This window comes from Schistosoma mansoni, chromosome W (assembly GCF_000237925.1).
Source record: "Schistosoma mansoni strain Puerto Rico chromosome W, complete genome".
NCBI classification, from domain to species: domain Eukaryota; kingdom Metazoa; phylum Platyhelminthes; class Trematoda; order Strigeidida; family Schistosomatidae; genus Schistosoma; species Schistosoma mansoni.
In genome coordinates, this window is record NC_031502.1 from 5,211,475 (window position 1) to 5,230,950 (window position 19,476).

The following is a 19,476-nucleotide window of genomic DNA, read 5'->3' on the forward strand; positions in this document are numbered from 1 at the left end:
CGATAGTAAACATTTTACATATTTACTCTTTTCATCAAGCCACAAGAAGGAATGCTAGTAACAACATTTTGCAAAATACAACTTAGCCATAAAGCAACTACTGAATGAACGAAAGATTTAAACCAAGTCAAATGTATTTTTCTTTTAATCCATTGACGTCTATCTTATACCCATCGACAATTTCAGTCACTTAAGTTTGACTAGATTTTATATTGGGGTAGGAAACAAGTAATTGTTCAAGATGAATTCTGCATGGGTTAAACCTCTTAAAGTCACATAAGCGTTAACTATTCCTAAAGACTCAACAAGATTTCAGTTCACACACTGATTAATAAAGAAATATCATTTCTTTACACTTGATTGAAAACCAATAAAAGTAGAAGGTGGTCGCGCAATATCGTGGATTGGTGGAATTTAGAAATAAACACCCCTGGATCTTGGCCCAGTGGTTTAGAGAACAGGAGTTCGCGCAACACTAAAGGTCCTGTGTCCAAACCCCGCGTGTGTGATCGTGGATGCGCATTTCTGAGTCGCGAACTAGGACTAAAAGAACGTTCAGTGCTTCCAGGTTTTCAATGTTCGTCGAACAATGGTCACCTCATGATCTCAACAATCTACACAACCCTATACTGATGTTACCTTTTCATTGGTACAATTAAAATAACAGCAAGCAAAAGAGTTAAGTAAGTTTCACATTGACTGTAACCAATACGTTTACTGATCTACTATCTAAATTATTTGTTTATTGTACTAAAACTAATTATCTTACTAAAAGCATCAACCTGTAAGACCCCTTCGACTTTCATTGTTGTGTCCAATTTACTTCAATTAAATTTATAGTAAATCTAAAAGTTATAAGTGAAATAATAATTGGAAAACATTTGTGAGATTTTTGTTGGATTTCTGTACCTGGCTGTAGTGATCAACTGTTCAATATAATACAAATTTTGAACACTTTCTTTTCGTTAATCTTCGAATAAAAAGCTTTCTTATCACATAGATTGGCAACAAATAAGACATTCTCTGACTGAACACCTTTAATTCAATGTGTTTTTTAAGAGATAGTAATTATTAAGTCTAACAGGCTAATGCATTTCTCTTTTCTTTTAACTAAGAACTTTTGCCTATTCGAAAATTGTTATCAAGAAAGTATTGAGTACACTGAGATTTTGCATCATTCTGACCAAACATTAAATATCATGATAAATGACTTACATTAGAGTTAGTTATATACAACATCCATTTGTAGAGTCTCAGTTTTAATAAATGCAACTTTACAAAATAATTTGTTATCTCAGTTTAGTACTAATATTTGAACTGTAATATTACTATCTAGGCAATTCTAAGACGTCACAGATGCATAGAACAATTCTACGATTGAAACCTAACAACTCATAGATTTTCTCTGGATTCTGTCATTATTTCTTACAGACACTAAAGAATATAAAGTGAAATCTGACGTAACCTTGAGTTTTAATTCATAAACAATTTATAAAATCTCCAAGTATTAATTCAGACACCAGTTTTTATTTATTAGTAATAGTCTGATTAACATAGATAACGTGGAAATAAATAACTATAATCAGAAACGGGGTTTTGTTGAAATTATAGTAATGTAATAGTTGAATTCATGAGTTGATTGAAGCTAGACCACCATGGAAGACTTGTAAGCATTGGATGGCCGTTTCGTCCTAGTACGAGACTCCTCAGACGTCCAGGTTTTCCATGATGGTCTTGCTCTAATCGACTCGTTAATTCATATATTATTAGCTTAATTATTTGTTTGACTATAATCTTATATAGTTATCTTTTCTGTTTTTCGACATTACAAAATTATCGATTTTATTTACACGTAATTAACATTTAACTAAATTATTATTTTCAGAAGGGGTTTTGTGGAGATTTTAGTAATTTATAGAGTTGAGATCATGAGTCAATTGAAGCTAGACCACCATGGAAAACCTGGAAGCACTGGACGGCCGTTTCGTCCTATTATGGGACTCCTCAGCAGTGCGCATCCACGAACCCACTCTCGCGGGATTCGAACCCAGGACCTACCAGTTTCGAGCCGAAGCCCTTAACCGATAGACCACTGAGCTGGCATCCAACGGTGTTAATGTCTAACTTCAACTGATTCACGAAATTGAGCAACCATTCATCTTTTTGAGCAGTGTTAAGTAGATATGGGAGACCTGGTTGAACTCCACCGGTTACTGCTTCTCACTAGAACTCCAGGAAATACCTCAAGGAGTCAGTCACTAGTGAGCACATGATCATTATCAGAAGGGGTTTTGTATCTCCACAAAACCCCTTCAATTGACTCATGATCTCAACTCTATAAATTATTATTTAATAATTATTACTTGCTGTAATCAATTGTAATTATCTTCTAGCAAAGTTTTTTAGTGATGAATTCAATCAACAAAAAGACTCGCCATTATAGAGAGAGAAAGTATGTTTATGCGTGTGTGTGTGTGTGTGCGAGGATTAATTTTCCCATTAAATTCTCTTCCAATTTAAAAGCGGAAATAAGAAAGATGTTTGCAAATCACCATAATATTCGTGTGAAAATATTTAGAAATTAAATTATAACTAAATGGTATTTGGGAGGAAAACTTTGCGTTCTTTTTGTGTGATATTACCTTTTAATGTGTCGTATTAAAAAAAAAATGGGATAACCGAAAGTTTATCAGACCATTTTATATTCAGTTACTGTTCTCGAAATTTTATCGATTTTACATCTAACTTTAGCCAAATAATAATTGGAATTCAGAAAATATTGAACATGTATTTCAACTTACTATATGGCTGTTTAGTAGAGTACATCAGAGAATTCACTAAAGGTCTTCAGATCTTGCAGTAATTAGTTAGTCATCAAACCCCTTATTTAACATTGTTTCTAAACTTAGTCAACGATCGATATTGCTTTTACTTAAGAACAAACCTTCAGTATGGCACTATACTCTATACACATTACTGTGACCAGTAATTTGATAAAATATATGTATTTATCTCATAGTGAAAGATTTCAGAATGTCAATAGGTTGGAGTAAAAGAGTCGCTTAGTTTCCAAAATCAAATAAAGCTGCAATACAGAAAGTTTAGACTATAAATATTCAATTTAACCATAAGTAACTACAGTTTTTCAGTGGTCCTTGGTTTAAAATTGTTATCTAATTAATTGTTAGTCTTTGCTGAGAATTATCTTCTTTTGAAATTAATTTCTTTAACTGACTCAATCTAAAACATTACTACACAACAAATTCTTAAGTTCCTATGTTTCAATATCCCTAAAGTATTTGATGCAGTATAAAACTGTATGCATCACGATCCAATAATATTTGTGCATACCCTGGTAGTGCAATGGCTTCATATTTACTTGATAATATTGAAATGATAAAGTTATGGAATTAAAACAATCACTTTGTAGAATATAACAAAAACCGAATTCAGAAAATTCACAAATATGCACCACTGTCAATGAATCCCACCCATGAGGGTTGATGTTTAAAATGAATATGATTTATCATCTTACTTTTGTAATTTTCTTGTCTCTACTTGCTAAGTTTAATCTCTTGCTATTATTAATTAGGAAATGTCTTGAAACTTTTTGAAGTGTAAAATATATCAAGAATAAGTGTATTTGTCACATCATCATATAAATGATAAATCCTTTTTTCCCACTTAAAAACCCGCTTTCTATCTTAGCGATTATTATCATTTTGCAAACTAATTAAGTTGGATTTAATAGCAACTAATTCAAAAAAGATTATCAGCATATATATGTATATATTGTAGTAACGGCTCTCGGTTAACTCAAGGAAGTTCAAAAAGCTCTGAAAGAGTCGAAGACATTCCATCTAATCATCGTTTGGAATAACATTCCGAAATCTTGACGTGTAGCTTCCCAGTTGGACAAATGCAAAAAGCCATTCCATGCAGATTGGATAACTGTAATGATTATTTCGTTTTTACTAAAAACTATAAATACCCGAATGTTTTGTATCATATATGACACTGTTTGGAATAAGATTTCTTTCCATTCATCTTCTGTCTTCTAACTTGCAACTAGGAGGGTTCAAAAGGTTCAAGTACTCAAGTTGTACTCAGTATAATAAAACAATTCAAGCTCTAGATATAACATTTAAAATGTGTATACATATATTACAGTTTTCATTTAATTTTAAGGAAAATTTCTTTTTAATTATATTCCAGAAGAATAATTTCTGTAATGACACTAACCCGTTAGATTTTTGTGACAGAAAAACAATAACAGAAAAAAAATATTGATTTAGAAATTTTTCTTTTTTTTTAATTTAATTAACGTGTGAAAAGAAAAATTTGATTTGACATAAAAACGAGTTTCATGTTAAAATGTAATTGAATCAATTATCTTTATTGAAAAATATATAAAACCAAATTTTATTAAAGAAACCCTACGAAAAATATAAAAAAGTGTATTTATATTGTCATTATTATCTGGAGTTGGAAGTTGTTGACATTAAAAAAATTTTAATTAAACAGAATTGAATCTATTATTAATTAGTCTGATAATCTTGGGAACGTTTGAGTGTTAGACGGTTTATTATCAGATGTTTCAAGTTGGGAGTGTTATATCGATTGAGTGAGTGTGCGTGCCCTGTTTATATATGACGTGATATGACCGCCAAATTGGAGAGCAGTGATTTATCGATCGGAGCAATGATACACAAAATGTGTGAGCAGTCTTGAGTACTTATCAGTCCTGCTTTCTTCCTAGCCCAGTCAGTTAAGTCCAGAACACCAATAACAGCCTCTGCGATATGAATCATTATTCTCAAACATACTGGGTTTATATACCAAACAAACAGACCACATCGTACCATAAAATAGAAAATAACATTTGTACAAGATTTGGTCAAATGTGGCTGTGAATAGGGGGGAACAGTAATTAATGGACTAGGGATAACTCAAGAATGGTGAATCGTATAATAATAGTCTAGTGGTCAAAATAAGGCTTATGATAAGATGAACACGAATACGAATAGTTTAGTTACTTAACAATTATACAATAGGAAATATACATATCACATTGGTCCATAAATAGTCCTCAGAGTTATATTCATAATTCCCCAAGGGATGTAACAGGGAGTTAATATTTATTATGCCTTGAAGTACAACAGTCAACGATAATAGCGAATGTTCATATCGAGTTTGAAAGTTATAAGTATTAGCAAACCCTATAGTGAGACTACAATTTATCGACAACCTTTAAACGACCTTAACATGACCTTGAGGGAGTCCGCCTACATATCATGGTCAAGTTAAGTTTATAAACCAGTGTGAGTAATTAGGATTACAATTTACAGATGATGGTTACGGTTACGATTTAGATCAAAGGTCTGTATCATGAACTGATATCAGGTAAAATGCCAAAACGCTATTTAGCTAAATGGATGAATGAACTTCGCACTAAAATCCAAGACCTGTTATCCTAAATCTAATTGGTTCGTTCAATAATTATAGTCTCAACACCTAAATATACTATTAAACTGGTCATTAAACTCATGAATTCTCAGCGAACTTATGATATGCGACAAACCAACTAAATACAACGACTTTCAAAGTAGGTCCTGGGTTCGAATCCCGCGAGACGGGATCGTGGATGCGCACTGCTGGGGAGTCCCACAATAGGACGAAACGGCTGTCCAGTGCCTCCAGGTTTTCCATGGTGGTCTAGCCTCAATTGGCTCATGATCTCAACTATATAAAAAGACTTTTAAAGTGTTGATTTCATCCCAGTTTTAACCCATCATATTTTTCATGCGTTTTTTAACGAGCGAATAGGATATATATCTTGATGACATTTTCTCTAAAGGTATCTTAATAATAAGCATAAAACGATACTAATCGACACATAAAAAAGCTTATTCTTTGAGTTCTTAAATCATATTGAAACAATAATTATTGTTTAAATGCTAACACATGCTATATAGTCCGATCATTTATTCATCTAGACAAACTCATGGATCTACTCTTTAAGAAGTACAAAGCAAAATACAGATTACTGAATCGCTTTGATTCTCCCTGGCAGTTTTTTTTCTTTTTATTGTTATATCTTTTGTCAAATGTTCTATCAGTCTGTTTTTACCACCAACTGTTATTGTCAATCAAATTTACAATAGAAAAGGATAATAAATTAATGCACTGAATTTCGACAATAGATGTGGAAAAAAGGTGTCTAGAAATAAAGTATCTAGTTATTATATAAAAGTCTTTAATATCAGTTAATATTTGAGACATTTAAATTGATGAATATCTGTTACCTCCACTCTCTGTTAATGACGAGAACCTAGAGAACTTGAGGCTAATATGAAGCTTAATTTTAGATTTTCGAACTGGATATACCTATTCTACTTGGATGAAATATATTTAGGTTAAATTTACAACCTGTTCACACAGTATTTTGTTACTTATGAATTAAACTGTCTTAGATAGCCTTCAGTAAAAGACTTATGGCATAAAAGAAGTGTTGACAACGTGAAAAACCATAATTTCATAGACCAACTCTACCGCACACAGACAAGTCTAATCTGCATTCACCTACCATAAATAGTATAGTTTGATTTCAACAGGGTATAGAAAATATAAATACCTAAACAACTTATCGATGTGTGAGAAATTGAGTGTTTATCATTGAAATAACAGTAAAACACAGAAATTATTAACTGAAGGGTAACTAGCTAACCCCAATCCTTCACTAAATTACCATTCGTTTTCGTAGTTCAGTCTGTAGAAAATGATTAAAATTCTTTAACGCTTTAGATCTCTTTTTAACCGTAACTATCTGCCGTATATATATATACATATATATATATACATATGAGTAACAAAAAAAAAGCATTAATTAATCAAGCCATTTATTCAATAAATTATGTAAGAGTTACTATTTTTCATATAGACAAAGTTCTTATTACTTACTTACGCCTATTACCCCTCGTGTAGGAGCATAGGCAGCCCACCAGCATTCCCCATCCAACCCTATCCTATTACAATAGGTAACTTTTTTAACCACAATTCCAATTCTAAAGTTTTTATTTTCATTTAATCTTAAAAGCTAATGATGCTTTTTTATTTCTTCAGATAGAAAATAAGAAAAATAAGTTTTCTTTTTATAAGAAGTCAATAAATTATTCAATACAACGTTTACTTAAATTATGATCTCAATATCGGTGAATAAAACTCTGTGCACAATTTGGACGGAAAACTCAAATTCCTTATTGACCAAACCTTCTTTCTCATTCCTCATTTCATTTATTTATAATAAATTACAATTTATTACTGTTTATTTCATTTATTATACATTAGTGAGTAGACATTTACAATCTACTATTGTTTGCATGGGAAGACACACATTGATGGCTTTAATATTTAAACATAAGACTGTTAGAATACTTTCAGTAATTCTCCCTGTTTCTTTATAGTCTTCCTGGGTCCAACATTATTATATTTGCCTTTAATTACGTCATCTTACCATTAGTAATTATGATGTAAATAAAAGCAGAACAATTTAGAGATTACAAAATCTTAACTATATTATAATCAGGTATAATAAAACTAATCTATCATATAGTTAATAAACTTATAATATTTCATTCATTGGGAAGCCTTTTTTTCAAGAATAATACTAAAAAATGAAAATAACTACGGTAATATTACCGTAATTGTCAGTTTTACTCTCATTGTCTTTGCTGCATTCTTTCATTTGGACTATCGATTGAATTAGACAACCTATAAATTATTTATACTAGAAGAATAACAGATATCCTTCGGTACAGTATGGGTATTCATATTTCTTTGCGCTATATAGTTATTCAGGATAAACGGGAACAACGGTTTTACTTTGTTACTAAGGTAACCGATACTTTGAATAAATAGACAATAATGTTTAGTTACAAACATCATATTTATTATCAGAGAATTAGACATGAATGTACCTACATCTTTGGAATTATTTACATAAGAAAAAAATGGAGTATCATTTTACTGACCATTAATACACTTGAATTTTAGCTGATTTACATAACAATTTGAAATGTCACTACACTTTCTAGTGTGCCTTTTATTCATTAAATACTCAATCAGATATGTCTTAAAAGTAAATGATTTAAGTGAACAATTAGGTACTTTTTTACAAACCATTATCATCATAAATAATAAATGTCCTGTAATTTGTAAAACATTATTGTTAATAATCATAACCAATTGCGATGAGCCAAATTCATTTGCTGTTGTTTACTTGCATCTTCCCAATTACGATTAGTCAATTACTTAAAATCTAATAAACAGTATTTAACAAATTGTACAAATCTGTATTAAACTTTAAAAAGTCTTACATTTAATAGTTGAATTTATGAGTTGATTAAAGTTAGACCACCATGGAAAACCTGGAAGCACTGGACAGCTGTTTCGTCCCAGTATAGGACTACTCAGCATTTGTTTAAATATTTTAATTTGGCCGATAACTTTGAAAGATTTTTACTGTTTTTTTCGTATTTACATTTATCCATAGATGGTTCTAAATATGAACTCCTTTATTAAAAACATTGATATTTGAAAGTAGTTTCTGATTAGTTAACTAAAATTCACATACATAGGGATCTCATATTATTTTTCTTTATTCAATGTTTTATCTTATTTAGGTGATACAATTTAATGGTTTAGTGTTTTACCAAACAAAAATCAGTAAGATGAATGGATTTGATAAATTTTATTTTTAAGTATTTTGTTATGCTTCCCATTTATAATATTTAGACGTTACTATGAGATTCTTCAAATGTTGGACAATTCACACGTAATATGAGATTTTCAGACTACTTACTATACAACCTTCCTTTCTTATATATAGTTCTTTGTATTTGTTAAACTCTTTTGTCACAGAATAAAATTGTGTCGCTGTTCAATGATAGACAGTTTATGACTCTTATGTACACTTTTTTTCTTCTGTGAGTTACAACATGAAGAGTAACTTGTGTATAAAGTAAATATTTTATTAAAAATCGTCATCGCTTGTTCACTATGGAAAAATTAGATTTAAGCCTCTGAAGAAGGATTAAAAAGTTAATCACATGAGTTGATCAAATTCTAATGAAGAAACGACCTTGTACAAACCACACTGAAGGTAAATATTTTGAAGTTGTTCTACTAAAACATTTAGTACTATAAAAAATGAAAAGAAAGTCGTCGGAAAGATAGATTTGATGAATTGATCTAAATAGATCCTTCTTATAGAAATCACTTACAACGTGATTAGCTTGACGATAATAACTGTGATATAAGATGACATAAGATGTTTCCGGTTGCAGTCCTATGTGTAAAAAGAGTCCCACTTACGATTACAAATACCTTCTAATGCGTAAACTCAGTAGTTATTAAAACCTAAATGTGTGACCTTCAGTTACTTTATTCCAACCATTTAAGACTATGCAAAATGCACCCTGATATCCAGTTACTTAAAACGAGTTACCATATTACAACCTGACTAGTTGAATTTAATCATTAATAAAGATTAAACATGAAATGAACTATTACACAGTAACCAACATGCATAAATGTGTGTAGTCAGTCATAGACGATGAAATATTTGGGGAGAGAAGGGTGAGATATTCAATGGCAGATGTAAAGTGAACACCACTTTTTCATCTCACAGTCTACTTTTCCGAATTTAACCGAGGTTTTTATCCTCGTTTAGCCATCAATTCCATGGTAAAAGTACTCCATCCCGACTTAGCTCGTCCCAACTAGTTTGCCAACTTTCTCATTATACATAGAAAGGCTGAGTGAAAAGTTAGCAAGGGATGACATTTATTTTGACAAATCTTGTCAAAATATGGTCATATTCTGCAAAATTATTTGCATTTTTTTCATTACAAAAAGTATCAGGCTGATCATCTATATTATTATTATGCACCCCAATTTGATCAATCTTAATAACGTCCATTGGACGAGTACCTGTATTAATATCACTAAAATTTGAACCCTTTACATTTCAAATATTTGATAGTTGAACACTGTAAAGATACATCACTATTCACTTCTAATCTTATTTTCAATATTATTTAAAACCAAAGAAATTAGTATTCTTGCTTATGGAGACAGTAAATTTAGCAATTTTTAATGTATATGATAAAAATACGTTTATGAAATAGTCGTTGGATAGATAATTAATGTTTGTTTTCTAATTGTTGAGTATTTCCTCCCCTATCATTATTACTTATTTGTCTGACAAAAACAACTTGTTTGATGTATTCTGCAGAGAAACTTTTAATAGTCTGTCCTTCCCAAAGGTTTAAACATGTTTTTTTAAAAGCAGTGACAAGCCTTATTACCTGATGTTTTTGACTTTCCTGTTTTCTAAACACCAATATATTCCAATAAAACTTTAACTATAATTCACTTACCTTGCATTAAATACGCATTCAAAAACGGCTGTTCCTGGTTGATCATCTTTTAAAGTAAGTGATACATCTTTTGGAGGTAAGACAAGATCTAAGGAATTTGTAGCCATATTTAAAGGTGGATCTGTAAAACAAAATCGTATGGAAGCACATAGTTGAGTGAACAAAATGACAATTAATAATCTAATTTTCTAAAGTTTATGTGAATCTTGGAATTATTAAAGTTCATATATTACATGTTTCTCATAATATATAGCGAAAAGTTTCCATCTATCTCTTGATAAATTGTAATGAAATAATGAATTAGGAGTCAACTAACCATTTCTGAAGACAATCTCCCTAAAAGATAGCAAGCTAACAAATCTAATTAGTTACATTTCCATCTCATTATATAAACCTTTCAATGTCATACTATAACTGTTGAGTCCAAACGTATTTTTACGATAAGTTCATATATTATTCTCCTTAATTACATATGAACTATCACAAGGGGGTGGATTTTTATGTTCAAATAGATGTCATGGAATAATGTATTTACAATGTTCGGTAAAATGAAAATTCTAAGCCGAGCCCATCAGTTTCTCTCTAACTGTTATATTCAAAATATAAAAAAGAAGAAATAATATATTTAATGAGTTGGATGTTCTGGAAAATAAGAATACTATTTCGTAATTTTATACGCACTATTGAAACTAACATTTGTGATAAAAGAAGTTAGATTTTTGCGAATAAATCTGAGATACCTCCAATATTGAAACATAGCAAACTGCAACTTTGAAATATGACACTCGGTAAGCATATTTTTCTTAATTTTGAAATTATTTATTTATCGCCGATTTTAAAAGTGTCATAAACTGTTTATGTAATCTGTCCCGTTGACTGTGAAAGTTGAGAAGCTTAAGATGACTTCAAGGTTGCTTACATACAAAATATTTGCAAACTAACTGAATTGATAGAGCAGTATCGTTAGTACGCCTTAAGATAGTTATGTCCCAAAGTATGTAAGAATACTTCAAACTCTATTTTCTACCTCAAATTTTCATAAGCTGAGACATTAAGAAGTTTCAATATTTTAGGAATAATATCTTCATCAAATTTTATGACTGTTACGAACTAAACAGTAATTTAGTTATATTTTGCAGATGCATAAACGATCTACCATTGATATTTATAGGTCAAAATTATTGTTACCTACCTTTAACTTGGATTATATGTGTCTGACTGAATACTTCACTATTCGCTCTACCATAGCCATTGATCAGTCGTGCCCTAATCACTTTTGAATCCATTTCTTTATCAATATTAAGCAATACTATAGCTTGTTCCAACTGGCTAACAAAAATATTCAATGTACTAGGTATTGGGGCATTGTTTATGGTCCATATAGCTTGTGGGAATGGTACTGCTTGTAAATAATATGAAGGAGGTAAAGCTTTGTTTGTTTCGTCTATTGGGTTGAATACTGATTTCCACAATCCATTTCGTCTTTCCAGTTGAAATGGTTGCTTACGTTTATCTTGATCTAGTGAGCCAGGCCAAATTATAACAGCTTGATCTAGAGTTACTTCAATAAATGAACGCGCTTTGATTTTGGATGGTGGATCAAGATCTGTTGGGATTAAAAATTAAAAAATATTAGTAATTTATTCCTAATAGAAGCAAAATCGAGTTCCTAATAAGACAACTATACTACTTGTAACCCATAAGTAATAACCTTCTCATCTCCTGGTTTCAAAATTATTTAAAAATTCGGACATTATTCATTAACATTAAAATTTACTATCAGATAATAAATAAAAATTAAGAACGTCAGTGAGTGGCCTTCACACAAACATGTAGGGAGTCATTTTTTTAATGATTCTTGATTATTTGATGTGGATAGTTTGATAATAAAGTTTCTATCATTTTAAATAAAGTACCATTGAAAATAACTAAAAAGTTGAATTGTTAGAACTTTTTCATCAATAAATAATAAATTTCTTCTGTCAAAGATGAAATTCGTCAGGGTTTTGATGTTATGTGTGCTGTTACCATCTGGATGTTTATTTTAATTGTCTTTTTTAAATATTTGAAGACACTTTCAGTTTCATTTCACCCTCTCTACGTAAAGTCCGTTTATGGTTTCATCATAAGAGATGCAAATTCAACAATATATAGCAAACTTATTATTAGAAATTCGATTGCTACTTTTTTAGGTCGATAACGATAACGGTTTTCTTCAAAAGTTTTACAAAATCGTGCACGCTTTTTACTCAGAGAAAAGGATACACGTGTTCACTTTACATTATTCACTTCATTAACCTTTCCATAGAAGGTTGAAACAATCATTGCAAGCTATCAATTTACTGATTCGAATTAGAAAAGAGACATTTTTAATCCGCTTGTAAATTATCATGAAAAATATTTCGAATGTTGTCTGAGTTAACATCTAACGTTAAAAGTCATCTTAAAACAAGATTATTCTGGATAATCAGTCACATTTCAAATATCAACATGATAATCACTCAGCTCTCCACATTAGGAATATTGAAAATCATACTACAGCTGATATTCAACCTTTTCTCGTAAATAGATTGGCGTTATTTTGTATCCTTTGAGCAGAACAAACCATTTTACTGATATAACATGGAACTAAATACCGAAAACACTGATAAACAAAATATAATAAGTTAAAAGCTAAAGCTAATAATGCCCAGAAATTAATTTCTTCTGCTATCATTAGGCAAGGTGTTTATTTCATTCCTAACACAGAATATCTCTACAAAAATCTAGTTCATGATGCACCTTATTACTTCCTGGAATCATTTGGTTTCAGTGCCAAAGAACATGAAATAAACTGATATTTAAACTATAAATGAAGAACATTTTCATAAAGCAATAATTTTGTACATACAAGGTAGTAGTAAACCACTAGTGTGGTTATTATTATCCTTGAATAAAACCGAAACATATCGTCACGGTTGCTGAAATCAACTGAAAATACTTATCAGAAAGGTCAACTAAAGAACCGATAAGATGAACTGTTGTCCGCTCTGGGGAATATCAGAAAAGAAATCAAGAACGTGAGTTGCTTTACTTCATACAAATAGAGTTCACCAATAAAAAGCGTTGTAGGAACAAAAGATTCGAAGTGATGGTAATACAAAGATATCAATAAAACGTAATAAGCTGTTGAAAAGTTTCGGCACAGTGACAAAGCTAGAGTACACTTTGGCTATTGTTATAAGCTTTATTTAGAATTACACATGGTCTTCGACAACCAACATAATCTGCTTAGAGATATTATTAACGTATTCCGCAGATACATGTACAACTGGAAATTACGGCAGATAACTTCACTTTAAATTCCTGGGCATAGTAATAAAAGATGTTTCCTCAGTCACAATCTTCATGTATTATTCATGTACTATTCATGAAAAATCACGTTTTCAACATCTATTGTAAAACTGGAGTTAATCTTAAATTTACAATAAGGTTTCGTCGCGATATTTTGCTACTGAAAGCAATCTACAAGTACATACTTTGAAAACATGACCCACTTTATAAACTAAAATGTGGTTATTCACGAGAAACTTATACGTCCTATTCAAAATAACGTGTCTATATGGCAACTTTGGGTATAGCTTTTGCTTTTTATAAGTAAAATATTCACTCTGTTCATAAAGTAAAGATCAGAGTAAAACTTCGGTGACAACTTTAATATGATTGATAGTTATTTAGACATCACCAAATTTTGTTGTTGCCCAGAATTTTAAACTAAATAAGTATATATTCACTGCGTGCGGAGTAAATAATATTGACGTTAAAACTGTAATTTCATACTCAATATTCTTGCTTGGTGCACGAAGTACATTTGAGCTAGACGTTAATGTACAAAATGTCGAATGTAATTACGCTGACCTTGATCAGAGCTACGATGATAAATGCTGCACAAAACTATTTGACGCATTTTCATCTCCTTCTTGGTAATATATCACCTGAAAAATAATCGCTTTCATGTTTCACAAGGTTATATATATATATATATACTTCAGGTCCATACACAGCAACACTCTGACTGTAAATCAAAGATTGCTCAAAATATGCCATAGTAGTCCCAAATTTTCAAGTTGTTTATTCATCGAAATTAGTAAGATTATTTCAGGAATGAAATACTTAACTGTACATACATCCATTAAATCCCCCAATAATATTATATTTTCATGAGAACACTTGAAATTCTGCACAAAATGAGCTTTTCAAGTACATATATAAGGTTAATATTCACCTTCAACTCTGACCAAATCACTAACAAAATACTTAAAGATTGAATATTGCTATATACCGAAAATTGTTATTGGCCATCACCATATATATATATATGCACATGCAAGTGTCACATAATTCTTCAAAATAAAACTCAATTAAAATCTGACATGACTCACAAAAACGTTAGTTCACTAATCACGTGAATACAAATAACAAAATTAACTTACATCCTATCTCTAACTTAACTTTCTGGCTACGAATCCCTCCATAAGTAGTTTTTACTACGCAGTGATAATATCCAGCATCTTCGCGACTAGCTGACCGGAGACGAAAAGAAAAAGTAAGATTTTCAGCTATTCTAATATCATCTTTGTACCAAGATACCAACGCTTCAGAGAAAACATTCGTTTTGCAAGGAAGTAAAACCTGCTCCCCCTCTGCAACAATTAAATACGAGCTCTCTGATGTGAAGTGCAGAGGAATATCCTCATCATTGAGTTCAAAGGACTTCAAGCCACTCATCGAGACGTACAGGATTGCACAAAACAAGAATATCCATCTAAATCTTTCATCGAAAATAACCATGTATTCCACTTGCTGTAATTTACACTGAAATGTGAAAACTACATGAATTTACTATTGATGACAATAAAACCACGAAAACATAGTTGGAGATAATTGTGTCGTTCAAATATACTCACATGTTTAATGCGATATGACCCAACAATCTGAATAGTTTAAACAAACAGCCGAAAGTGATTTTTGTGAAAAGGTTGTTTTTTAGTTCCGAAAGAAAAATTAGCTATCACTTGAGCAGCTAAAATATATTTCCCCTCTATTCTTTTAAAGCATCAGATTCTGGCAGAATAATTACGTTGTTATAACGTATTGTGCTCTAGTTTCCGCGGTCAGAATTCGAAAGCTGTTTGTTGCTTGGTGGGATGTTATTCAGTTTCTTAAGGGCTTCTTTTTTGCGGAGAGTTAACGTCTATGTTTTATACCATATAAAAACAGGACTACCAATTTTTTTGTCGATGGACAGCATTGCTCTACAAACACCTAAGAATGTTCAAAGGCAGTTTGGCATTACAATTCACCATGGACGTTTTCACTATACTGCTTTTTATCGAAGGGTTGGTCTCTAATATGTTTAGCGACAGTTATGCCGCGCTTTCTTTGCAAAGTGGAGTCATTTTCATTTTAACCTCTCTAATCTTAGAACTATTCTCAAACAGTTGCATGTTTCCTTTGATATCTAGATCCTGGTGGTATACTAAATGGCCATTCTACAGGCTATCTGTTTATTTTAAATGACAACACAGAAGCATTCGATCGACACGGCAACGGACTTATTAAATATAAAACCTAATCATTATGGGGACATATAAAACTCCAGGAAATGTCCCACTTGACTAAACAAGACCATAATAATGAAAAAGTAACATCATGAGTGATCAGTCAAACTTTCACTACCGTATTACCAAAAAGATCGGACGATGTCGCAGACGTTCAGGGTTTGACAACGCTTGTAATTGAAACCCTTTGTAATTGAAAGGTACGAACTAAATCAAGGATGAAAATAGGGATAAATGAGTTCAAAGATATTTTTGAAAGTTTTGATTTAAGCTAGAAAGTAGCTGCAAGTTATGCACGTAGCGGCGTTAACAATCATGATTTGGTGCATGTAAGATCGACTTTGAAGGTTTTGTGTGTGAAAATCCCTCCGTGCATACATTTGCAAATTGTTCTTATTGGTTTCCTTAGTTGTACATTTTGTTAGTCTTTTTGAAGCCATGTGAGATGGCAATATTTTATTTTATTATAGTTTCCTCATTTTTCTTTCGCCTTCACTGAGTTTCTATGTTTCTTCCGGACCTGTATTTATGTTGTTCTAGTTGATACTTAATCTTGGGGGCAGTCATATTGATTGTGTTACTTGAGTTGACTAGGATTGTGCATTTTGATTGTGAATTGAAGCACTTTTCCCAGAATTGGAAACACTTTGCTTTATAAAGCAACAAACTACTATCTTTTGAACGGATTTATGGTTGATCTATCTAGAAAGGATAGAGTAACACGTGCTTTCTGGTGCGCTCGGTAATTTTCTTACATTCCTTATCAGTTTGCCTATTTATTGTATTTTAGATCGATTATTGGTTGAATGACCGAGTGGTAATATTTGTTTAGGTAATAATGTACATTTGTATTCACAATGAAATTTAGGAGTTATTTTCCCAATCCCCTTGTTTTGATTTCAACTGTGCGATAACGCGTTTCGACAATACGCAGACAGTTATTCTTCAGTACGAACCTTAGTTTGGATCTTACGGTGCATATGCGTGACCAAGAGCCACAGTAGAGTATGCCCAGTAGAACTAACAAAATGATCCTGCTAGTCGACAACTCTAGGAACTATTTACTGTGGAACTGATTTTTAATTACAGACCCAGATAACGAAGTAAAGAATGGCTTCACTGAGACTTTAAATAAACCCAAGGCCACACTGATAATTATTCCTGACCTATGTGAATCCGTTGAGCCGATAAGAATATGTATATAGTCTTTCTCGCTCACCTTTATCCAATGACCGAAGGCTTTATCTAAGACAGTTAAAGATGTGTAAATCATCCTGACAAACACTTGATGAGATTCTGGTAACTACTGAAAAAACATTTTCCAAACGTACTGTCATTTGGAATCAAACTGTATTCCAATTTTCCGACTGGAACAAATATTTTTGAAGTTTAAACATTTTAATATAGCCTCACCATTCTAAATCTATATACTATAGTCTTAAAATGATAATCCCCTCTAACCTCGTTATCCCGTTGCAAATTGATGTGAATATAACTGTAGAATTTAGTGGAAGGCTGTTAAAAATGGCATCTTTCGTTTGCACAATTATAGATAGCTACTATGTCGGTACACACGGATAAGAGAGATGCTGTAGATTAGTGTTGTGACCATAGACCAGAACTTTACTGACTTATGGGCTGAAGTGAGCGTTTCCAGAGAAATTGCTCTGTTTTCCTAGATTCACATTTCACAGAAAGTCACCACACTCCAGCATTTACCAAACATCACTCTTTCAAGTTTAGGGCCTGTGAGTGAAAACTTCTGTCATGATCGCGTGAACAGTTCACCGAAACACTAAAAACATCGCGTGTTGCAGCTATTGTTTAAATTATCCAGCCGGCTCTCAGTGCATGCCCATTTGTACAATGTCAGGACTTATGGATGCCAGTTTTTAGGATCACGTTCAATTCATATTGTCTCTCCAGGGATACGTTATCATTTCAGGTCTTGGAAACGACAGATAAGAAGTCGTAGTGACCGCGTTGCTACGCTATTTAGTACTCTGCCGCAAGATAGCTGAGAAAATTCACTTCAGTTTGCTATCAAACTGTTCAGACGTTGAACTACTTTCATGTATCTTAATCTGTGCATAAAATGTGTGGAGTTTGTTTTTGAAACTTTTTCAAGGCAATGGCACAGTTTAGTGGTATTGGATCTCAACAATATGACGCTTGAACCCAAACGTACCATGACTTAGAAGACCCACATTAAGCATTGAAGATAAGGAGGGGGTCGAATATTGTGAACACGGGAGGAGAGAACACGGATGGCATTGCTAGACCATTTCAATGTAATCATTCTATATAACCTTATGTTGCATGACATTAAATATGTTAAGTTATCTCTACCCCATATATGTTCTTCGGGACTCCTTAGCTTCAATTGCTAACTGGCACGACAGAATCAGTCGGTTTAGACGATGATGTGACTTTTGCGTTAAGCCTGAAAAATCAAGTAGTCGCGTCATGAGTGGCGCACAACCTTAAATTAGGTTTAACATTCCAGTAGTAGAAATAAACGCGACAATACTGAATTGAACGTTAATCTTACTATGGTACCTAGAGAACCCATCATTAACCGATGCACCTGTAGTTAAAAAGGTAGGGAATATGTGTGGATCTTTGACGCCTCTCGTCATCTTCGCTGTGCGACCCATAGAAGAGTGATGATAATAAGATGGACGTTTAATACAAGGATGAGCATGTGACTTGTTTGGAAACTCACTGAAATTCCGACAACTTCAAAAAAATTGGAGTCACCTAATATACGCCGGTCTTCAACGATGTCAGGACAAATACTTCTTAATGATCAGTTGAGGTACTTTCGATAGTGTCGAAAATTGCGAGAGGGATGGTTTGTTGAGTGATAGTCGACGTTGTTATAATTACACTTATAGTTAACAACAAAATAATAGAATCAATCCTCAAACTGTCAGTCTGTCATTATGTGACCACCTAACCTACAAGGTCTCACGTGCAAATCATATTGTTTTCGGTTTTCGCGCTAGACCACTTCGGCTCCATTTATCTTCCTGATTTTCACCGACAAACCTCCACGGGTGGAAGTTTATAATGAACGTGGGTGACACTCCTAGGTTTCTAAACGGCCGGTGGGTACCCCTCTTCCTTTCGGTAGAAGAAACCAGACATAAAGTGAACAGGTATTTATTTAGATCGTGTAACATAAGAGGCACGAGGTTATCCTTTTCAAAGGCGCAAAATTTTTCGACATTCAACATAAGGTTGTAGCGGTAAATAAATCCCCAAAATCAATAGCTCTGTAAGTTCTCGACATTGAATTCTGACCACATTATTTTAAATGGACTCATCTAACTGAAGGTGCTCGGTCATGCATCCGTACCAGATCACGAGCGGGAACGCTGTGATCACTTTCTACTGCGATCACTGGCCAGTTTAGATCAGTCACTTCTCAATAT

At 32.3% G+C, this 19,476-nt stretch overlaps 1 protein-coding gene and 1 non-coding gene across 2 annotated transcripts in view; both read right to left on the minus strand.

The window, feature by feature from the left end:
- Positions 1-15,212, minus strand: part of Smp_171680 (hypothetical protein) — a gene marked incomplete at its 3' end in the record, with an annotated part of 106,217 nt that extends 91,005 nt beyond the window's left edge. Inside the window, exons 1-3 of the mRNA XM_018799990.1 lie at positions 14,912-15,212; positions 11,632-12,045; positions 10,440-10,560 (exon numbers count right to left, since the gene is read on the minus strand). Of these exons, the coding sequence (XP_018653848.1) occupies positions 10,440-10,560; positions 11,632-12,045; positions 14,912-15,206 (830 nt within the window). The 5' untranslated portion in view covers positions 15,207-15,212. The remainder of the gene's footprint in view (positions 1-10,439; positions 10,561-11,631; positions 12,046-14,911) is intronic.
- On the minus strand, positions 2,027-2,098 carry Smp_tRNA_01144_Pseudo_CGA.1.1. Its single transcript has one exon. It is a non-coding gene (tRNA).
- Positions 15,213-19,476: the final 4,264 nt, after the last annotated feature.